Source organism: Sus scrofa, chromosome 9 (assembly GCF_054392235.1).
Source record: "Sus scrofa isolate SSC_HxYL_T2T_F1_AM1 chromosome 9, Sscrofa_HxYL_maternal_Yorkshire_Landrace_v2.0, whole genome shotgun sequence".
In the NCBI taxonomy this organism is placed as follows: Eukaryota; Metazoa; Chordata; class Mammalia; order Artiodactyla; family Suidae; genus Sus; species Sus scrofa.
Window position 1 is genome coordinate 17,411,362 of NC_139391.1, and position 24,413 is coordinate 17,435,774.

The 24,413-nt window shown below is 40.6% G+C and overlaps 1 protein-coding gene across 20 annotated transcripts in view; it reads left to right on the forward strand.

Moving 5' to 3' along the window:
* ANKRD42 (ankyrin repeat domain 42) overlaps nt 1–24,413 on the forward strand; it is a 151,127-nt gene that overhangs the window by 52,512 nt on the left and 74,202 nt on the right. For 5 of the 20 annotated variants that reach the window (XM_084975484.1, XM_084975486.1, XM_084975489.1 and 2 more), the window contains 4 exons: nt 8,804–8,930; nt 12,025–12,169; nt 19,995–20,077; nt 20,698–23,717. In XM_084975484.1, coding sequence (XP_084831610.1) covers nt 8,804–8,930; nt 12,025–12,169; nt 19,995–20,077; nt 20,698–20,716 — 374 coding nt within the window. In that variant the 3' untranslated portion in view covers nt 20,717–23,717. Of the gene's footprint in view, nt 1–8,803; nt 8,931–12,024; nt 12,170–19,994; nt 20,414–20,697; nt 24,332–24,413 lie in introns of those variants that run through there. The other 15 variants (XM_084975487.1, XM_084975494.1, XM_084975490.1 and 12 more) reach the window with 8 other exon arrangements.

Genomic DNA, 24,413 nt, shown 5'->3' on the forward strand with positions numbered 1-24,413 from the left:
TGTTTCATGATTTGTCCTTTAAAAAAAATACCGGAGCCAGGGAGTTCCCTACTGGCTTATCAGTTAAGGACTCAGCATTGTCACTGCCTGTGACTTGTGTCACTGCTGTGGTATGGGTTCCATCCCTGGCCTGGGAACTTCTGCATGCTGTGGGCACAACACCCCCCCCCCCATTCCACAACCATTTTTACCACAAATTTGGGAATTACTCTAAAAACAACTACTGTCTGCAAAAATAAAATAATATTTTTTGGGGAGCCAGAACTAGTACAATTTTTTGTACTAGGGATTATTGAACATGTAAAGAATATAAGGAGTTTCCTGTCATGGCTCAGTGGTAATGAAGTTGGCTAGGATCCATGAGGATGGGGTTCCATCCCTGGCCTTGCTCAGTGGATTAAGGAGCTTGCATTCCTTTGAGCTGTGGTGTAGGTCATAGATGTTGCTTCCATCTGGCATGGTTGTGGCTGAGGTGTAGGCTGTAAGCTGCAGCTCTGATTTGACCCCTAGCCTAGGAACTTGCACATGCCACAAATGTGGCCCTAAAAAGACAAAAAACAGAATAAAACAAAATGAAACAAAATGTGAGACCTGGTTTCTGTTCTTCAAATAGGAAAGGGATGTTTTCATGCTACAGTACCCTAATTTCACTTCTCATGATAACTCTCAGAGAGCCACAGTTCACATGAGTGGATGCGAACTGTTTCATTGGCCCCCTTTCATAGAAAAAAGGTGAGAAGGATCTGTTTGAACAGAGACTACTGAAAACAGAGGCAGCTGTAGTAAAGTAAGCAGAGTTTGGGTACTGGATTACTTATCAGAGCTTTACTTCTTTCTTACTGTGTTACTCTCTGAGCCTTGGTTTCCTTATCTATAAAAATGAGAATAGGAGTTCCTGCCATGGTGAAGCAGAAATGAATCTGACTAGGAACCATGAGGTTGCGGGTTCGATCCCTGGCCTCACTCAGTGGGTTAAGGCTCTGGTGTTGCCGTGAGCTGTGGTGTAGGCAGCTACAGTTCCGATTAGACCCCTAGCCTGGGAACCTCCATATGCCATGGGTGTGGCCCTAAAAAGACGAAAGACGAAAAAAAAAAAGAATATTAGAGGGTTCCCTGGTAGCCTACTGGTTAAGGATCTGGCTTGGTCACTGCTGTGGTACAGGTTTGATTCCTGGCCCAGGAACTTGCACATGCCATGGGCACGGCCAAAAAAAAAAAAGGAAAAATATTAATGTAGTGTCACCTCCACAGAGTTATTATAAAGGTTAAATTAATGCACTAGAGAATAGGAAGGCTTAGCCCAGAGTAGAGGCTTAGTAAATGTCAACTCCCTTCCTCTTGATCTCTGGTAAGTATTTTATTTAAAAATTTAAAAATTTATTTATTTTTTAAAAATTTTATTGGAATATAGTTGGACTTACAATGTTGTGTTAATTTCAGGTGTACAGCAAAGTGATTCAGTTGTACGTATACATATATCCGTTCTTTTTCAGATTCTATTCCCATGTAGGTTATTACAGAGCGTTGAGTCATTTTCCCCTGAGCCGAACAGTAGGTCTATGTTACCTATCTATTTTATACACAGCAGTGTGTATATGTTAATCCCAGCATCTTAATTTATTTTTCCTGCTCCACATTTCCCCTTTGATAGCCGTTAGCTTGATTTCTAAATCTTTGAGTCTGTTTGTATTTGGTAAGTTTTTTGTATCATTTTTTATTAGATTCCACATTTTAGTGATCTCATATGATATTTGTCTTTGACTTATTTCACTTAGTATGATAATTTCTAGATCCATCCATGTTGCTGCAAATAGCATTATTTTGCTCTTTTTATGGCTGAGTAATATTCCATTGTGTATATGTACCATATCTTCTTTATCCAGTCCTCTATGGACGTTTAGGTTGCTTCCATGTCTTGGCTATTGTAAATAGTATTGCAGTGAACATTGGGTGCATGTATGCTTTCTTATGGTTTTTCTCCAGGTATATACCCAGGAATGGGATTGCTGGATCATATGGTAGTTCTATATTTAGTTTTTTAAGGAACTGCCATGCTGTTCACTATAGTGATTGCACCAGCTTACATTCCCACCACCAGTGTAGGAGGGTTCCCTTTTTTCCATACCCTCTCCAGCATTTATTGTTTATAAACTTCTTGATGGTGGTGGTTCTGGCTGGTGTGAGGTTCTAGAAAGTATTTTCATTATTTTGGCAGGAAGAATTCTGACAGTTGTTCCAAAACTACATTCTCTAAGGGAACTTCTAATTCATGTCTAAATTAAAAAAAATTTTTTTTGGACTTCCCTTGCAGTGCAGTGGGTCAGGGATCTGGTATTGCCACTGCTGTGGTGTGGGTTCAATCCTTGGCCTGGAAACTCCTGCTGTGGATACTGGGGGAGTGTGGTCTGGGGGTTAGGCGAAGAGCTCCCAGAGCCCTGTCAGCCAGAACCTCACTCTCCAGGGAATGGTGGAAGCCTCTTCCTTGGTGAATGCAACCAGAAGCTGCTCATGTCAGGGGCTCCCAACAGGCAGCCCACCTAGGTCACTACAGTGAGCTCAGAGTCAGTGATCCCTTCAGAATTTCTTGATAGCCTTATTGTATTTTTGTTCTTTAGATCCTGGAAGTTCCTAGGCTAGAGGTCAAATCAGCGCTGCAGCTGCCAACTTGCACCATAGCCACAGCAACACGGGATCCTTAAGCCACTGAGCCACAATGGGAACTCCAACAGCCTCATTTTAAATAGCTTTATTGAAATATAATTGATGTATGATTCAGTTAACTCACTTGAGGTGCACAATGAACAGTTTTAGTATATTCAGTTTTGTGCAACCATTATTACAATAAATTTTGTAACATTTCTATCACCCCAAAAAGAAACCTCCCATTAATAGTCAACCCCTATTACCCTACCCTCCTCTCCAGTCCCCCAGACTCCTCCAATTAGATCCTGTTAATCTACTATCTAAGTTTGCCTTCTCTGGGTATTTCATACGAATGAAATGATACCATATGTGGTCTTTTGTGGTTGGCTTCTTTCCCTTAGCACAGTGATGTTTCAAGATTCATATGCACATTGTAACATGGATCATTACTTCATACTTTATTCCTTTTTATTGCCAAGTTATATTCTTGTGCAGATATGCTATATTTTATATATCCATTCATCTGTTGTTGGACATTTGAGTTGTTTCACATCTTGTCTATTAAGAATGCTGCTGCTATGAACATTCATATACATGTTTTTGTGTGAACATATGTTATCATTTCTCTTGGATGTATACCTAAGAGTTGGAATTATTGCATTACCTGGTAAATCTATGTCTAACATTTCGAGGAGCTTCCAAACTGTTCTTCAGAGTGACTGCACCATTTAATTAAATTAATTAATTAATTAATTTTATTCTTTGTCTTTTTGCCATTTTTTGGGCCGCTCCTGTAGCATATCGAGGTTCCCAGGCTAGGGGTCTAATCAGAGTTGTAGCCACCGGTCTAGCCACAGCCACAGCAACTCGGGATCTGAGCTGCATCTGTGACCTACACCACAGCTCACGGCAACGTCAGATCCTTAACCCACTGAGTAAGGCCAGGGATCGAACTTGCAGCGTCATGGTTCCTAGTTGGATTCATCAACCACTGAGCCATGATGGGAACTCCAATGACTGCACCATTTTATTATACATTCCCACCAACAGTGCAAGAGGCTTGCAGTTTCTCCACATCCTTGCCAATACTTGATAGCATTTGTCTTATTGATTTTAGCTGTTTTAGTGAGTGTGTAGTGGTATTTGGTGGATTTGATTGGTGTTTCCATAATGATTAATGATGTTGAGTATCTTTTCATATGTTCATTGATCACTTATATATCTTTTTTGGAGAAATGTCCATTCAAATCCTTTGCCTATTTTTCAGCTATGTTATTTCTCTTCTTACTATTGAGTTGTAAGAGTACTTCCTGGTGTTAGTCCCTTATCATGTGTATGATTTGCAGGTATCTTCTCCTATTCTCTAGGTTATCTTTTAACTTTTTGCTTTTGGCCACTCCCGCGGCATGCATAAATTCTTGGGTCAGGGATTGAACCTGCACCACAGCAGCAGCCTGAGCTGCTGCAGTGACACCACCAGATCCTTAAACCACTGTGCCACAAGAGAATTCCCAAAAGTTTTACATTTTGATGAAATCCAATTTATTTTTTATTTTGTTTGTGCTTAGATTTCTTTGTGTTGGTTGTACTGAGAATTAGCAAGGATTTCATAGATCAGAAAATGAAGTTGATTTGTAGAATTTCAGTGTCTTCTGAAGTTAAGTAGGAGAGATTTTTCAAGTGATCATTGTTGGTGAATCACAGAATTTTTTTGTCCTTTTGTCTTTCTAGGGCCGCACCTGCGGCATATGGAGGTTCCTATGCTAGGGGTCCAGTCGGAGCTGTAGCTGCCTGCCTACACCAGAGCCACAGCAACGTGGGATCCAAGCTGTGTCTACGACCTACACCACGGTTCACAGTAACACTGGATCCTTAACCCACTGATCGAAGCTGGGGATTGAACCTGAGTCTTCATGGATGCTAGTTGGGCTCATTAACTGCTGAGCCATGACGGGAATTCCGAATTTTTAAAGGATTTTTCAGGAAAGACCAGGAAGTAAGGACAGTTTCTTACTGTGGTGTGTTTGACACAAATGTATTCTTATACCCATGCCATAGAGTAAGACTCTCAGTGGTGCCCAGCTGGGGGTGCTTGCAGCTAGTGAAGGTACTAGATATGGAGTCATGTGCTATTTTCTTTTTTTTTTTTTTTAATTTTTTATTACTCAAATGAATTTATCGCATCTGTAGTTGTATAATGATCATAACAATCTGATTTCACAGGATTTCCATCCCACAGCCTGAGTACATCCCCCCACCCCCCAAACTGTCTCCTCTGGAGACAAAAGTTTTTCAATGTCTGTGAGTCAGCATCCGTTCTGCAAAGAAGTTCAGTCTGTCCTTTTTTCAGATTCCACATGTCAGTGAAAGCATTGGATGTTGGTGTCTCATTGTATGGCTGACTTCACTTAGCATGATAATGTCTAGGTCCATCCATGTTGCAAAAATGCTGATATTTCGTTCTTTTTAATGGCTGAGTAATATTCCATTGTGTAAATGTACCACATCTTGATCCACTCCTCTGTCGATGGACATTTAGGTTGTTTCCATGTTTTGGCTATTGTAAATAGTGCTGCAATGAACATCTGAGTACATGTGTCTTTGTGAGTCATGGTTTTCTCTGGATAGATGCCCAGGAGTGGGATTGCTGGATCAAATGGTAATTCTATGTTTAGTTTTCTGAGGAATCTCCATACTGCTTTCCACCATGGTTGCACCAATTTACAATCCCACCAACAGTGTACTAGTGTTCCTTTTTCTCCACACCCTCTCCAGCACTTCTTGTTTGTAGACTTTTGGATGATGGCCATTCTGGCTGGTGTGAGGTGGTACCTCAGAGTGGTTTTGATTTGCATCTCTCTAATAATGAGTGATGTTGAACATCTTTTCATGTGTTTCTTGGACATCTGTATGTCTTCTTTGGAGAACTGCCTGTTTAGATCTTCTGCTCATTTTTTGATAGGCTTTTTTTTTTTTGATATGGAGCTGCAGAAGGTGTTTATAAATTTTGGAGATTAATCTCTTGTCAGTCGATTCACTTGCAAAGATTTTCTCCCATTCTGTGGGTTGTCTTTTCGTATTGTTTAGGGTTTCCTTTGCTGTGCAGAAACTTTGAAGTTTGAGTAGGTCCCATTTGTTTATTTTTGTTTTTATTGTCAATACTCTGATAAGTGGATCTGAGAAGATGTTGCTGTCGTGTATGTCAGAGAGTGTTTGGCCTATGTTTTCCTCTAGGAGTTTGATAGTGTCTGGTCTTTTATCTAGGTCTTGAATCCATTTGGAGTTTATTTTTGTGTATGGTGTTAGGGAGTGTTCTAATTTCATTCTTTTCCATGCGGCATGTGCTGTTTTCTTGTCCCTATTTAAATTTTTTTGGGGGGGTCTTTCTGTCTTTTCTAGGGCTGCACCAGTGGCATATGGTGGTTCCCAGGCTAGGGGTCTAATTGGAGCTGTGGCCACTGGCCTACGCCACAGCCATACCAACACCAGATCTGAGCCATGTCTGCAACTTACACCACAGCTCACAGCAATGCCGGATTCTTAACCCACTGAGCGAGGCCAGGGATCGAACCTGCAACCTCATGGTTCCTAGTTGGATTCATTAACCACTGAGCCATAATGGGAACTCCTTGTCCCTATTGAATTTTATTCCAAGGCAAAATACAAAGGACTGGACAATCTCCTTGGAACTCTAAGTTTTGCCAGAGCACCTCCAGGGGATTAGTTGGATTCCTTGTCATCCCAGACTCCTGGAACTGAGCCTCAATTCAGAGCATTCTTTAGTGAATTACATGTAGCGTCATCACATGATCCATAACCACTTGAGGTTTGACTCCTGGATGTTACTATCACATGACATCCAGCATCCAGTTCACTTCAGGGACAAGGCACTCAGTGTTGTTCAGGTGGCCACTTCTATCTTGACAGGACTCTTGTGAGGGTTAAAATGTATAAAATACTTAGTGTAGTGTCTGCAGATCACGGGCACTGCACAAATACACGATGGCTCTTGTTTTTGATGAAAAGGTTTATCTTTGTTAAGATCTCTCTCTGTGGAGCTAATTCCAATTAATACTAGCTCTTACTTCCAATGACCCCGTAGAATAGCTCTTTCAAAACATAGCCTTCAGATATTAAGAATTATATAAACATAACATGTAACATTAAAAAAAAAATCTGCCTTGCTTGCTTGCTAGTAGTTACCATGGTTCCCAGACCTGTCTGTCAGAATTGTCTGAGGAACTTGTACTGAGTACCAACCAATACCAGAATCTGTAGGACTGATATGGGTCTAAAACATACACATTTAAAAAAAAAAACAAAAAAAACCCGGAGTTTCTACTGTGCTCAGCAGGTTAAGAACTTGACATAGTGGCCATTAGGATGTGGGTTCGATCCCCAGTCTTGTTGATTGGGTTAAGAATCTGGCATTTGGAGTTCCCTTTGTGGCTCAGTGGTTCACGAACCCGACTAGGATCCATGAGGATGTGGGTTTGACCACGCTCAGTGGGTTAAGGATCCGGCGTTGCCGTGAGCTGTGGTGTAGGCCGAAAATGTAGCTCAGATCTGGCCTTGCTGTGGCTGTGGCCTAGGCCGGCAGCTGTAGCTCTGATTCAACCCCTAGCCTGGGAACCTCCATATGCTGTGGGTGTGGCCCTACAATAGAAAAAAAAAAAAGAATCTGGCCTTACCTCAAGCTGCAGCAAAGGTTGCAACTGTGGCTTGGATCCGGAGTTGCCATGCCTGTGGCATAGGCTGCAGTTGTAGCTCTGATTCACCCCCTAGCCTGGGAACTTCCATTTATCCCAGGTGCAGCCCTTTAAAAAAAAAGGAACCTTTAGTTGGAGTTCCCGCTGTGGCACAGTGGGATCGGTGCCATCTCTGTAGCACTGGGATGTAGGTTCATTCGCGGGCCTGGCACAGTGGGTTAAAGATCTAGCAGGTGTGGCATTGGTCGCAACTGTGGCTTGAATCTAAAAAAAAAAAGTACCCCAGTTGATTCTGATGTATGCAATTTGGATCCTCCAGCTCTTAGCTACTGAGGGATAAGTCAGAGTGTTAAGTATCAGGGAGAAGAGGCTGTGATTTGTGAACCTGGCCATAAGGCAGTTTTTCAACTTGTACACTGAGGACATTGGGGCCAGATATTTCTTTGTTGAGGGGGCTTCTCCTGTGCATTTTCAGATGTTAGTAGCATCTTGTGCCTCTAGGTGCCAGTCACATACTTCCCTCCAAATCCCGAGGTTTGACAAGTAAAAAGGTCTCCAGATGTTGCCAGTGGTCCTTGGAGAAGACAGTCACCCCAGGTTGAGAACTAGTACCACAAAGCATAGAAAAATCAATTTGATAGTTGGAGAATAGCTAAAAGGAGCTCTCAACACACTTCCTTCTCAGTATTCTCTTGCATGGATATTACAAGTGACTGATGATCAAATTTGGGAGCTGGATTAGTTCTGGTTTATTTTAAATAAATCAAGAATATTTCAGGAGTTCCCGTCGTGGCGCAGTGGTTAACGAATCCGACTAGGAACCATGAGGTTGCGGGTTCGGTCCCTGCCCTTGCTCAGTGGGTTAACAATCCGGCGTTGCCGTGAGCTGTGGTGTAGGTTGCAGACGCGGCTCGGATCCCGCGTTGCTGTGGCTCTGGTGTAGGCCGGTGGCTACAGCTCCGATTCAACCCCTAGCCTGGGAACCTCCATATGCCGTGGGAGCGGCCCAAGAAATAGCAACAACAACAACAGACCAAAAGACAAAAAAAAAAAAAAAAAAAAAAGAATATTTCAGTTTTTCTATCTTTCTGACATACAGTAATTATGCGTGGTCCTGTAATATTGCACCAGTCCTAAAACACTGATAGCCAGCCCGCCTGCCTTCCTTCCTCCCTCCCCTCTCTGTTCATGGTATTAATAGTCATACCCATCTGATGTAATCTCTAATAGCAGGAAAAAAAATCCCCTTTAGGTATTTCATTGCTTGCTCACCCTAATATTCTTTTACTGATATTTATCCTTCTGTGTAGATGCTACCCTCCCTCTATCCCCTTCCCCAGGCCACACAGACACTGGCTCTCGAGGAAGAATATGCTCCAGGACCAGCATTCTGTGAACACATGCACCATTAATCTGTCTAAACTAGATTCCCATTCAACTCTGTCTTGCAGTGAGAGCTTATAAGAAAATCATAGAATTGAGACACCTCCTGGAAATTGCTGAGAGCAACTATAAACACTTGGGAGGAATAACAGAAGAAGATCTAAAGCAGAAGAAAGAACGGCTTGAGTCTGAAAAGTAATGTCCTCAAAATTTTAACATACTTACGTTTCTAAATGCCATGTGAGAGTGTGTTGATGAACCGTCTATTTTTTCAGCCCTACCAAAGAGTGTGAGTTCCCAACCTGCTTTCCTCCTAAGCCCCTAGATGTTAAGATTTTTCAGATATTGTGGTAAAAGATACATAAGCAGAAAATGGATCATCTTAACTGTTTTTAGGGTAGAATTCAATGGCCTTAAGTACATTCACATTTTTGTACATTCCCGTCTTAAGAATTCTTTTTATCTTGCAAAGCCAAAACACTATAAGTAGCGTTTTTTTTTTTTTAGATTTTTTTTTTTGAGACCACAGCTACGTAGAACTTTTCAATTAACAGTCTATAGCCATTCCTATCAAACTGGTCTGCTTGATCACAAGTCTGCCACCCAGTCCTGTGTTCACCCACGGTGGCCCCCCTCAGATGCTCCCAGTCATGGGGCATGAGTGCTTGCACAGTCCCTCAGCCCTTACTTCCTGCACCTGCCACTGGCTCTCCGCACATCTGATAACCTTGTTAATTAATGGTATTTAGGACAGAGGAGACCTAGTTCCTGTTTCCTCCCACTGCCTCTCTGCTTGTCTCTGCTTTCCACTGTGGACAGGGAGCACAGGACACAGGAGGGGCGACATCTGGTGTAATGAAGAACAGTGCACGTGGCTTCTCCGCTTTCCCTGCCCTTTCCTTTGGCTGGGTCTTTTTGCTTCATACTCTTAGAACCTCTTGTTTGCCTTTCATTCACCTTTTTCTGAATCTAATCTCAGTAAGAGGGCTGGTAAATATGCTCAGAGGAACATCTAAGTCTTTGATAAGGATTAACATGGGTAGTTGGGAATTTGAACAGAAGACAAAAGATCAAGCCAGGATACTCTATCTTGTGATGGGGTTTTAGACACTAAGAAATTGTGGTAGACCAAAAAAAAATTTTTTTTAATGTTAGGAGCCTTTTTGGTATCTCACAAATTGCATCATATAAGTAGCTAGCTGTCCACTGGCTCAATACTGATTAAAGTGTTTGAGATGTCAAATATTTTTAGTATTGGCTTTTGCCCAGGACCCTAGCTGAAAGTTCTTAAATCCCTTGTAGTCTAGAACAGTACTTCACAGTGAAACAATTATTTCCTAGATAATGAGCTTTAATTTTTGTTCCCTTGTCTTTCAAGGCAGATGACTGTACTGCTGCATACATTGCTTCTGCACACACTGTTAAGCTAGGTGCTAGATAAGCCTTTTATATATATTTCTTGCCATCTTCACAGCTCCATGGGCTATTATCTTACTACATGGATTAGTAAACCAAGACTAACCTTATAGGTTAAGTAACCTGTATAAAGTCACAAAGGGAGGACTGAGGGTGGGAGGCGGAGCCAGGATTTGAGCTTGAGTCTGTAAGACGCTAAACCTACTAGCCAAGGTCATTGCAACTCCAGTAGTCTTTAATGGAATTTTTAATTCTGATGTTCACATTTTCAGTGTGAAATGGTTATACTATTGATGTAAGTAATGTGAACAGAATTTTTTTTAATCATTGCTTTAGTCTTTTTGCTAGAATGTTTCTTACTAGTTGAGACTGATGTTTCTTCTCCGTAAGCCTTAATTCTTCTCTAGCGTTTCTTTCCCGCTTTGTTTTGAGTACATTTTAAGACATTTATTCTTGGGTATGAACTCCTCATCTTAGATCTAATGGTAAAGAAAACCTGGATAAGTATTGGTTTGAGGGATATCCTTTTTATTTTGTTATTAATAGGTTAGCTGAAACTCAGAATACAGGAAAACATGGTCGTATTACTCTGGGGCTGATTTTCTTTTCTCATTTGCTGAATTCTAGGTTTCCACAGTAGCATTCTTCTTCTCTCTGCCCAACCTCAACCCCACTCCCTTGCATACCACAGCATACTACTGTATGCTCTTAGATTGCCTTCTTTGGGACCGGACGTCCAACTCTGCAGGCCTTGGGAGTTCTGTTCCCTTCACCATGGGGCAATAAAGCAGAAGAAAACCCTGGTTCAAGTCATAGCATCACTTGTCTGGATTTATTTTAACATTTTCCTGTTATGTCTCCCAATTTCTTGTCTCTGCTCCCTAACTCCCCACCCCCATACCCTGCAGTCTCTTTATCATGGTAAAATGTAAGTCAGATAAATCTCATACATTGTTGATTGAAAGAAAACAGGCACACAAATGTATATAATGTACAATTTCATTTGCAAGCAGAGACAAAGCTGATCTAACATGATAGGTATTCTGAAGTGTGATCGCCTGTGTGAAGCAAGGACTGCCTGGGAAGGGCATGAGGGAACTCTGTGATGATGGAAGTATTTTATACCTTGGTAGTGGTGGTGGATGCAAGGGTTTGCACATTAATGGAAACTCACTGAATTGTGCACCTAGTACTTGTATAATTCACTCAAAGCAAATTTTACATCCTAAACAAACAAAAAAGCTGAACAAAGCAAAAGAAATCTACGTCAGATTGTGCTGTTTCTCTGCTCCGAGCCTCTGATGGCTTCCCATTTCACTGAGTTAAAGCCTAGTTCTTGCTGTGACTTACAAGGCCCTCCTTGCTCTGGCCCCCTTTTACCTCTGACTCTGTTCTAGCCACACTGGCCCCTGCCTAGGGCCTTTGCACTTGCTCTTCCCTCTGTCTGGAATGTTCTTCCCCTGAAGTCTACTTGATTATCTCTCTTATTTCCTTGGGGACTTTGCTCACAAGCCCCTTTCTCAGTAAGGCCTTCCCTGGCCAGGTATATGAAGTATTATTTCCCTCCTCAACATTTTCTATTACTTTCTTGCTTTATTTTTTTCTCTCTTAGCATTTATCACCTTCCAACATACATATATTTACTTATTTATTTTCTTTGCTGTCATCCTCCACTGATAAGGTAAGCCTCACAAGGGCAGATCTGACCTGTTTTGTACACTACGCTGTGTCTAGATCATAGTAGACTCAATACATATTTGTTGAATAAATGATTTCTTATTTGCTTTAAATATAATGTATGAATACTTCACTGTTATAAAAAATAATTGCTAGTTGGCACTGGAGATTGACTGGAAACAAATTTTCTGGACAGGACTATCAAAGAACTGCAGGGCCAGCTGGAGTATGAACGGCTACGTAGAGAAAAATTAGAATGTCAGCTGGATGAGTATCGAGCAGAGGTGGATCAACTCAGGGAAATGCTGGAAAAAATTCAAGCCCCCAACTTTGCAGCTGTGGTTGGTATCCTTCATGACACATTTGTCTTAAGAAGTAGTATACAAAAGTAGCTAGGAGTATAAACTTTGGATGGGGCTCTGTGGGTTTGAATACTGGCTACAACCCATTTTGACCTGGAAGAGTCATTTAACCTTTCTATGCCTTAGATATAAACTGGAGATAATAATTTTGAGTGTTGTAAGGATTAAAAGCATGCATGTGTGTGTATATTACTCTATAAACTTTATACACATACACACACACATCTATCTATCAGCTATAATTGCAGCCTGGCTCTTAAATGTACAGTAAGTTTTTTTTTTTCTCTTTTTGACCACACCCATGGCATATGGAAGTTGCTGGGCCAGGGACTGAACCCGAGCCACAGCAGTGACCTGAGGTGATGCAGTGACAAAGCCAGATCTTTTAACTGCTAGGCTGTCAAGGAACAACTACAGTACGTTTTTTGTTTATTTTTTTATTATATAAGGAAAAAACTTTTCTTTAAACTCAGTGAATTTTATTACATTCATAATTGTTCAGCCATCATCACGACCCAATTTTATAACATTTCCATCCCCAGCCCATCCTTACCCTCATCCTGTCTCCTTGGGTAACAATAAGTTTTTCAAAATCTGTGAGTCAGTTTCTGTTCTGCAAATAAGTTCATTGTATCAGTCTTTAGATTCTACTTATAAATGATGGCATATGATCTTTGGGTCTCACTGTCTAACTTCACTTAGCATGATATTTCTAGGTCCATCCATGTTGCTGCAGATGTCATTATTTCATTCCTTCTTACGGCTGAGTAATATTCCATAGTGTACATGTACCACATCTTTATCCACTCCTCTGTTGATGGACATTTAGGTTGCTTCCATGTCTTGGCTGTTGTATATAGTGCTGCAATGAACATTGGGGTACATGTATCTTTTCGAGTCATGGTTTAAGGTGGTACTTCATAGTCTCTTTAATTTGCATTTTTCTAATTAGTGATGTTGAACATCTTTTCATGTCTTTTTTGGACATCTGTATGTCTCCTTTGGAGAACTGTCTGTTTAGATCTGCCCATTTTTTGATGGGGTTGTTCGTTTTTTTTTTTTTTTTTGGTATTGAGCTGCAAGAGGTATTAATATATTTTGGAGATTAATCCCTCGTTGGATGCTTCATTTGCAAAAATTTTGATTTTATGGGTTGTCTTTTTGTTTTGTTTAGGGTTCCCTTTGTTGTGCAAAAACTTTTAAGTTTAATTAGTTCTCTTTATTTTTGTTTTTATTGTCATTACTCTAGGAGGTGGATCTGCGAAGATATTGCTGTGGTTTATGTCCAAGTGTTCAGCCTGTGTTTTCTAGTAACAGGTCTTATATTTAGGTCTTTAATCCATTTTGAGTTTATTTTTGTGCATGGTGTTAGGGAGTGTTCTAATCTCATTCGTTTACATGTAGCTGTCCAGTTTTCCCAGCACCACTTAGTGAAGGGACTGTCTTTTCTCCATTGTACATTCTTGCCTCTTCTATGAGAAAAATTTTTATAAGCAGAGTCATCAATAAGAATTCTAAGACAACTGCAGAGGATGTATATTTTAACATCCTAAATATCCAAAATAAACTGCTGTAAAAAGAAAGAGATATGAAAAACGAAGAGAACAGACACACAAAAGCATCTGGAGGATAGAGAGTGAAAGTGACAGCAAGAAACCCCCAGTGGTGCTTGTCTTTCAGGCCATCTAGTCAGAGTAGAGAAGGAAGAAAGTGTGTCAGGGAGGCTTTGGCCCTCATGTTCCTCTGCTAGTAAGATGTGGCCCTTGTGGACAGCTGTGTGACATAGTGTGGGAGCTCACGTACATTTCATGTTTCCCTTCCATAGGGAAATTTTTCTTTAGTTCTTGTGGGCGAGTTAACTTTGCTTTAGATCTGTATCACCTCAAACATGATCTATAATAACTTCCTAGCTCCTTTTAATGTTGTACAAACTAACCACTAGTCTCTTTATTAACTACTTTAAAAACATTACAATGATACATGTGCTTGTTGTAAAGTGTTAAAAACAGGGCAGATGCTCCTCCACATAGAGTTCTACTCTCTAGAGGAAGCTACTGGTAACAGTTTGGTGTGTCTCATATTAGACAACATTCTGTTCATCTGCAGTGACATATGTGTATTTCTATATGCAAATTCAAACCCATTCTCTGGGTTTTGGTATCTCACCAGTGCTTACTTTTCCAAGGGACATCATGAAGCATAATAATTAATCCATTCTCTCTGCTTTTGCAGTGATCCATCTGATACCAGTTTAGCCCCGAGGACACTTAGGTGTGGAGAAGCTAGCAGGTGCAGTCTGGTGGTGTTGGCTAGCAGACACACACCTTTTATAAACCATGGCTGGCAGTTCAAACCGCTCCCCCTCCCCCTTGTGGCAGGAACTCTGCTAGCTCGGCTCCTCAGAGGCAGGAAGCTATGTTCTTCACCAGCTGCCTAGATTATTTGGAGATCACGAGCTGCACACCTTTTGAGTTAATCCAAATTGATTTTCTACATAGAAAATTTTGGTTTTTAGCTATTTAAAAATACTCTTTTCTTGCCTCAAAGCGTTTTTGTTCCCAGGGTTGAGTTCCATGTCACACTCTAGAGCACTTCTCCCTAAAACCTTGCTCTCTAACCTAGGTTCTCAGCGCTGTCCCTGTCCCCTGGGCAGGCCTGCTGTAGGTTATACCAGTTTTTGTAAAAGAGCAAATGGCACTGACTTGTCATGCCAGCTGTTTATTTTCTCTTCTCCAAAAGTCTCTGGGTCTCAATTTCCTCATCTTTAAAATGGAGATAACACCTATCTCATGGGATTGGATTGCTATTAGATGAAATACAATGTAGAAATGCTGAGGTGGTTTCTGTTTCATAGTATTTGTAGTATATTCTCCCCTCCTCATATCCTTTTGTCGTTTTTCTTCCTTTCTGTTTTCTACATTTGAGTTGTATAAACACAGTCAGTAGATAAATAAATGTGTAGAGCCCTATGCATCTGACAGTAGGAATTAATTTATTTTGGAGTATAAAATGAACTTTTGATTCAATGCATATTTATATTGTCTGCAAGAGAGTTCTGACTAAATCTTTCTCCTGCCACCTCCTGGTAAGGAGCTATGATTGCAATGTATCTTTAAGACTTTTTACCCTGTAAAAGAATCTGTAGTAGTGTAATTTTTAGTGAGAAAAAAAAAATTCTAGGATAGTTTGATATAATGCACTTAAATAGTTTAATAATAGGAACTGGTTTTGATAATAACTATTTCTATAGTGCCTTCTCAAAACATAGTGTTATCTCAGCCTGCATTAACCTACCTCAGCAGCCTTACTTTCTTCTATTCTCCTGCATGTAGCCTACCTTTTGTGATCTTGCCCCACACTTTCCCACCCCCAAGCCTTTGTTCATTTTTTCTGTATACCTTGAAGGCTGTCAATTCTGCTTCTCAAAATAACTTTGGGAACCATCTTGTTTGTCAACCTTGTCCTAACCCCTCTGGCCACATACTTCTCCTTTCAGCAAGCACTTTGTACCTCTCTTAGGATACCTCATAATTTGTATTAGTTTGATTGGCTACTTTACCCACAGCACTGAAAATGCAAGTTCTGTGAGATCATCTAACTTGCCTCGAGGAAGAACATCATCATCGACAACAGTTACTGAGTATCTGTTATGTGTTGGGTTCAGTACCAAGAACTTTATATCTGGCAGATGTTATTATCTTAGTTGTACAAATAAGAAGCCAAATCTCAGAGAAAATAAGGAATTTCTGTAAAGTCACACAGCTTGCTGGAGGGGTAGTCATGATTTGAATTTAACTGCTTAACCCCAAGTCCATGCTTTTTTTTTGGGGGGGGGCACTTCCACAGCATGTGAAAGTTCTTGGGCCAGAGACTGAACTTGCATCACAGCAGCAACCCAGGCTGCTGCAGTGATAACACTGGATCCTTGCGAGAACTTTCAAGTGGAACTCTTCTTCATCACTGGTGGTAGTGTAAATTGATCTTAAATCACTTTGGAAAATTGTTTGGTCATATCTGTTGAAGCTGAATGCATACATACCTCTGACTCAATTCCCACTGTGGAATAAATACATGTCTCTTGATGTACAGACGGGCACCAAAAGACATGTACAAGAATGTTAATATAAGCACTATTATAAATACCTCCCAAACTAGAAAAAACCCCACAAATATTCCATCGACAGTAAGAGTAAATACATTTTGGTATAATCATACAATGGAATGTTATAAAGCATGGAACTGTATGGATTACTGCCTTACACATCAGTGAGGATCAATTTCACAAACATAATGCTGAACAAAAGAAAATTAGACAATAATACTGTGGAATTCCCATCATGGCTCAGTGGAAACAAATGTGCCTAGCATCCATGAGGATGCAAGTTCAATCCCTGGCCTTGTTCAGTGGGTTAAGGATCTGGTGTAGCCGTGAGCTGTGGTGTAGTTGACAGATGCAGCTTGGATCTGGCATTGCTGTGGCTGTGGTGTAGGCCAGTGGCTACAGTTCCGATTTGACCCCTAGCCTGGGAATGTCCATATGCAGATGCAGCTCTAAAAAAACCAAAAATAGTACTGTATAATGTCATGCAGTCCCAAAATAGGTAAAATAAATAAATCAAGGTAATGGAGGCAAATGGTTGCTTCTGGGATATGGGTAATGTTCAATTTTTATTTACTTATTTATTTTTTGGGGCCGCTCCCGCGGCATGTGGACATTCCCAGGCTAGGGGTCTAATCGGAGCTACAGCTGCCAGCCACAGCCACAGCAACGCCCAGATCTGAGCCGCTTCTGCAGTCTACACCATAGCTCACGGCAACGGCGGATGGTTAACCCACTGAGGCCAGAGATCAAACCCGCAACCTCATGGTTCCTAGTCGTATTTGTTTCCGTTGCGCCATGATGGGAAGTCCTCAATTTCTTGATCTCAGTTTTGGTCACTTTGGGTATTTTCACTTTGTAAAAATTCATCACACTGTACACTTTTTGGAGTGTTCTTTGTATATTGTACTTAACCTGTGGTGTAGGTTGCAGACGTGGCTCAGATCCTGAGTTGCTGTGGCTGTGGTATAGGATGGCAGCTGCAGCTCCAATTTGACCTCTAGCCCAGCATCTTCCATATACTGCAAGTATGGCCCTAAAAGAAAAAAAAAAAAAAATTAAACTAGATGGAAACTATAATAGCTTTGTCAGAGATACCTGTCCACAGATTGAGGCAGCACTGAACTCCTCATAACTTCTACCTCTAAAACCAGTATCATGCGTGAAGTCTCTGGTGTTAAGCTTTGGGTCATGTTTGCCAATCAAGAATGGCCAACCCAGAAGTGGTAATATCCCATAAATCTTTAACTTACCCTTGTTTTCTACCTATACAGACATGGAACTGGGCTGATAGTCTCTACCGGGCTTCTCTGTCCTCTGACAGCATAGCCTCTGAGCCTGCAATGGTCCTTGGAGCAGTCTGAGAGCTTATGTGAATTTATCCAAGCTAAGCTGTTAGTCTAGGGAAATTCCCTAAGTTTGTGATTTCCCTCTTCTTGTTCTTTTTTTTTTTTTTTAAATCGGTTATACTGTTTTGACACAGTTAAGAGACTGTTCTTGTAATCACGAAGGTGGGATTTATCTCCTTTTAGTTGCATATGCTTTCCAGAACTTGTCAGTTTGCATGGAATTTTTTAAAAAAACAATTCCATATACCCAGGCAATAATTTTAGACACATAATCTCTTTCAGCAGTTTCATAAACAGTATTATTAATCTGTCTAACACATCTGTAAATTCCTTCAGATGGAAACTAATATATATTTAAAATACATTGACTTGGCACACAGGGGTTATTGTTTAACACTTAGAATTGCTTCTGGTGCCTAAGAACCATGATTCATGCATTAAGTATGTCAGTATTGCAGTATCTCCATCCTCTTTTCCCCAGTTTGGTAAAAACACATATTAGGGAGAAATGTGTTTCTGGCTATAATTTATAGTGAGGAAATGAGTAATCTTGAAGAGTGTTCCCCAAAGGCAAAAATGTCTAGAATTTGGAAGTTTGGAACTTTTAGTAAACACTTACTGGAGGCCTATCAAGTGCCAAGCACATATTTTTAACTAGTTTACAGTAAGGCTTGGTTTGATAGAACAAGTTTCCTATTTGGTGCTAATAGAGGCTTTGGTATTCCACCATTTCTAGAATATTTGGGATTTTTAACCCCCCCCCCAAAAAAAACCCTACATGGGAGTTAGCATGTATGAAAAGCAAAGGGAAAATATTACTGTTTCTGAAAGTCTTGTAATGCTTTTAAGCACTAGAAAATTGGCTATCTCTGACAAGTAGCTTTCTCTCTTGCTAATTTTGTTCTTTCTCTAGCTCCATTCTAGTTGGACAGGGTTAAACTCCTGCCCTACCTCAGGGTCTTTCTTCTGGGGACACCTTTACATTCATCCCCTAAAGATCTTGAGGACCTCCTGAGACCTGGGGGGTGAACTGAGCACTTTTATACCTGCTACCCCAGCACTCCATTCTCCGGAGTGGGAACCAGATCTCCTGTCTTCTGTGTACTACAGCATGGTATACACAGTGTACAGGACTCTCAGGAACTGAAGGAGCCAGCACAGCTTTGGCTGGAAGACAGGACTAAGGAATGGTTTTAAAACGAAACCTTTGGTGTCAGACAAAATCCATTTAATGCTGTGACCTGGGAGAAGGTTGTTTAACCTCCTTGACTTCTGTTCTTGCATCTCTAAAATGTTGGTAACATGACTGATTTCACCTTGTTACATATGTAACGTGTGAAATATAGTGCCATCGAATGCTAAGCCCAATAAAAGGTTTGTTGTTACTGGTCCTCAGACTGGTTGGCAACCTTTTTCAAAGGAAGGGACCATTATATTACCTTAGGTCTTCAGGGCCCGGCCACGAGGAGGGAGGGCTAGCAGATTCTCTATCTGTTCCTCAAGTTTGCAGCTAAGTGGGGGAGGGAACAGTCATGTGGTTGTTTTCCCAGGTGGTGTTGGAATAATGGGAGCTAGCTTCTACGTTTCTACACTACTGTATGAGCTAAGCCGACTGACCTCATTGGCAGAGGTGTAGGCGGGAGCATTTTGGGGAATGCTAAATCCAGCTGTGGGCTCTCCTGATGGACAGGTGCCTTGTGATGTTCCTCAAACTCCTGCATTCAGATCTGTCCTGCCCAACTGGGTGCAGAGCATTTTTTGACCAGAAGAATTCAAAGGTGGTTGACATCTAGTGAGTATCGACTGTTTCTAGTGTTCTCTTGCTCCTTCCCATAGCATTTCTGTAATGAATCTTCTGTGCTGAGAATACCAGAACAGATGAGAAATACTCAGAAACAGGTAGCAGGGCAAAGTGGAACATGAGACAGGAGCAGTCGAGGGATGTGTGAACAGAAGAGGAAGTGCAGGACCCAGGAAATCTGATTCCTAGCACAGTGGAGCTGCAGAGGATCCAGAGGATGGCATGCTAATGCTGTGTTATTTTCTTTGGTTATATGTTGTGAAACGTTGGTCTAACATAGAAGCAGAAATAGTAAGGTGTTCTGTGTGTTGGATACATGAGGTAGAGGTGGGAGTGGGTGATCTCTCAGGGTGCCTCCCAGGCTGATGCGTCAGCACAGTGTGATGCCCGAGCACTTCAGACATAAGCATTGATTCACACAAAATCCTAAAAGAGTTACAAGCCAAGAGTTGAAAGTATTAGCATGGTTAATTTTTTCCTTTTGGAACAGACAATGTAGGAAGATGAAGATGTGTCTAGCATGGAAATCTTATTTGGCTCTTTTTTCCTCTGTAGGAAGATGACTCTTCTTGTGAGTCAAGCAAAGAGAAGAGGCGAGTGAAGAAAAAGGTGTCTTCTGGGGGAGTTTTTGTGAAAAGGTACTAATCAGTGAAATAACTTTAAACTTGATTTAAAAAAATTTTTAAATTGATATAAACGTACATCTGTATAAATTCTTCTCAGAATTACTCTGACATGCTGTTATTCCAATTCTGAAGGCAGAAATATGTCATATAATGTCAAAGGGATTAAAATTACAGGGGCTGTTGTATTACCCCTCCCAACATACTTTTTATGTATTTAAGTAGTAGGCAAGTCAAGATGCTGGATTTGAGTAATTAATTTTGCAAGTATTCACATAAACTTTAAAATAATACAGTGTAATATTCAAAAGGTCTATTTATAGATAATAAAGACTAGAAGTTCTATTATAACTTCGTAATAGAATTATATATTTTTTACTTTCTAAAGTAGAATTTTAACTAGTGTAGATATAGCTCCCCCCGTGTTTCGACTTGATACTTTATAAGAATTTTTAAAAAATATTTTATTGAAGTGTAATTGGTATATAATGTGTTAATTTCTGCTCTACAACAAAATGATTATTATACATATACACATTTTTTCATATTCTTTTCCATTAGAGTTTATCATTGGATATTGAACATAGTCCCCGATGCTAGACAGTAAGACCTTGTTGTTTATCCCTTTGATATAGAATAGTTTGCATCTGCTAATTCCAAACTCAACCCATCCCATCTCCTTTCTGCTCCGGCAACCACAAGTCTGTTTTCTATGTCTAGAAGTCTACTTCTGATTTGTAGGTAAGTTCATTTGTGTCATATTTTAGATTCCACATGTAGGTGATATTGTATATTTGTCTTTCTCTTTCTGACTTACTTAGTATAATCTCTAGGTCCATCATGTTGTTGCAAATGGCAATTATTTCATTCTTTTCCAGGGTCGAGTAGTCATTCCATTGCGCATATATACCACCTCTCCCCCCACCCCCTTTTTTTTTTTTGGCCATGGCCATTGCATATGAAAGTTCCTGGGCCAGAAATCAAACCTGTGCCACAGCAACAGCTGGAGTTGCTGCAGCTGACACTGCTGGATCGTTAACCGCTATGCCACATGGCAACTCCTGTTTCATTCTTCTGTGTACACCCATCTTCTTAATCCATCCGTTGATGGACATCTAGGTTGTTTCCATGTCTTGGCTGTTGTGAACAGCATTGCTATGAACACTGAGTGCTGAGTGTCTTTTGGAATTACAGTTTTGTCCAGACATGTGTCGGGGGTAGAACTGCTGAATCATATGACAACTCTGTTTTTAGTTTTTCTGAGGAACTTCCATACTGTTTTCTATAGTGGCTGCACCAGTTTACACCCCACCAAGACTACAGAAAAGTTGTTCCCTTTTTCTCTGCACCCTCTCCAGCACTTTTTTTTGTAGATTTTTTTGATGATGGTCATTCTGATTGGTGTGAGGTGATACCTCATGTAGTTTTGATTTGTATTTCTCTAACAATTAGCAATGTTGAGTGTCTTTTCATGTGCCTGTTGGCCATCTGTACGTCAAATTACTTGATTTTTAAAAAGCATCTGAACTCGGGAGAAAAAGACCACTAAGTTTTGGAAAAGGACAACTTTACAATAACAACAAGATAGCTCACTAAGGAAAGTTCATATAGAATGGAAATCAGCTGTTGAAGATTTTTTTAAAAAAACCCCATAATGTGTTTGCTGAAAATACACATTTAAATAATCTGTTTTAGAAATCAACCAGTGTTCTGTCTTGCAAGCTTTATAAGAAAGGAATAATAGGACAGGCTGAAAAACATGTGGCTTTATTCTTTTTCCCCTGTGACTTTGCTGATCAAAACCCAACCATGGCTTTCATTTCAGTTCTGCCTTCAATTCCGTCACTTTTTTCACTCCACCTATTCCTTTCTTGAGCTAGCAAGTGAGTGGCTCTCTTGGGGCACAAGTCTAGATCCTGCCTCCTCCTTCAAGATTTGATTACTGGCTTTGGGCTTGCTTCACTGGCAACAGCCTTCTCACCACACACCAGACTGCCCCTCTTTAGACCCTGGCAGGTGTCTCACATGGACGCTAAAGGCCATTTTGGTCCAGTATCATTAGGACCAGTTTGCCCTGACATGAGTGCATGTGATGGTTAAGACCAGCTCAGCCTGGTCTGGAGCCTATAAGCAAGTGTTCGTATCCTTTTGGTAACCTTTATAGTCATATTGTCAGCTTTTCTGTGGTTTCCCATAGGCTTTCAATCTGCAGTAAAAGTAGTTGTCAAGATCTACTGGGCACTTACTATGTGTGATCTGTGCCAAGCCCTTTACATGTATTATTGCTTAATTCTCCCCATGGCTCTATGACAGGTATGCTAGTCAATATGTGGAGATTAAGTAATTTGCCAAGAGTCCCTCAGCAATGTGGAGCTAGGATCCTAACATTGGGAGGGAAATTTCAGAGTCTGCATTCTTCTTGGAATTCCCAAATCCAGTATTTCCCTCAGCTTCTGGAACTACACACAGCCTTATTTTTTCCTTCTAGCCTGGGGACCTTAAAGTAATCCCAACCCTGGAAATAGTTTGTTGTACTTGCTCCAGTTTTATCAAGGCCTTATCTCTAGTCTCTGTACCAGTGAGGTAGGAAATACCAGTGAGGTAGGAAATACCAGAAGAGTGCTGTAATAGAAGCAGGCGCCCTGTGGCAGAGTTCCCTGGCTGTCTCCCAATAGCTCTTCTCCCTCTTTTCCAGAGTATTAGTATGTACCTGGCTTGTGGGTGCTCAGGATAAGGACTAGGTTCCCAGTCTCCTTTGCACGTAACAAACCAAGTTGTGGCCCACAGAATGTGAGCAAAAATGGTGTGTATAAACTTGGTGTCATGTCCCTAAAGGGAAAGGGCTTTCCCCACATCTTGCCCTTTTCTTCTGAAATGAGTCACTGAACCTTGTGAATGAGGGCATCACCATAAATGGTGGAGCAGTAAGAATAAAAAGGAGCCTGGACCCATGAAAAGATGCTCAACATTGCTAATTACTAGAGAAATGCAAGTCAAAACTACACTGAGATACCACCTCACACCAGTCAGAATTGGCCATCATGAAAAAGTCATAACAAATGCTGGAGACGGTGTGAAGAAAAGGGAACAACCTTCCTACATGCTTGGTGGGAATATAAACTGGTGCAGCCACTATGAAATACAGTATGGAGGCACCTCGAAAAACTAAAAAGAGTTACCATATGGTCCAGCCATCCCACTCCAAGGCATGTATCTGGAAAAGACGAAAGCTCTGATTAAAAAGACAAATGCACACAATGTTCATAGCACCACTAATTACAATAGCCAAGACATGGAAGCAACCTAAGTGTCTATCAACAGATGAATAAATAAAGAAGATGTGGTATATATACAATCGAATACGACCCAGCCATAAAAAGAATGAAATGATGCCATTTGCAGCAACACAAATAGATTTAGAGTGAAGTCAAAGAAAGACCAATATTACATGCTATCACTTATATGTGAAATCTAAAAAATAGCAAAGGAGTTCCTACTGTGGCGCTGGGTGTTGAGATCCAGTATTGCTGGAGCTGTGGCACAGGTCACAGATGCAACTTCAATTTAATCCCTGGCTTAGGAACTTCCATATGCTGTGGATGCAGCCATTAAAAAAACCAAAAAAACATATATATATATGAACTTATTTACAAAATAGAAACAGAGTCACAAACCTAGAAAACAAATATATGGTTACCAAAGGGGAGGGATAAACTGGGAGTATGGGATTAACAGATGTGTACAACCATGTATAAAAGATCAACAACAAGGATTTAGTGTGGACCACAGGGAACTGTATTCAATATCTTACGGTGTTCCCGTCGTGGCTCAGCAGAAATGAATCTGACTAGCATCCATGAGGATACAGGTTTGATCCCTGGCCTTTCTTGCTCAGTGGGTTAAGGATCCAGCGCTGCTGTGAGCTATGGTGTAGGTTGCAGATGCAGCTTGGATCTGGTGTTGCTGTGGCTGTGGTGTAGGCTAGTAGCTACAGCTCTGATTTGACCCCTAGTCTGGAACCTCCATATGCCACGAGTATGGCCCTAACAAGACAAAAAAAGATATATATCTATGTATAGATATATCTTGTAATAAACGGTAATGGAAAACAATTAAAAAAAAAAAAAGAAACCACTTTGCTGTACACTTGAAACCAACAGAACGTTGTAAATCAACTATGTCAATTTTAAAAAGAAAAAGTGGCCTGGACCCTGACGCATACTTATGCTTGAACTAGGTAAGAGAGAAATAAAGCTTATTTAAACTTTATTATTTTGAACCTAATGATGTCCTCAAATTATGTATATTTATTTAATTAAAAATCACATATACCCATTATTTTCATAGTAGG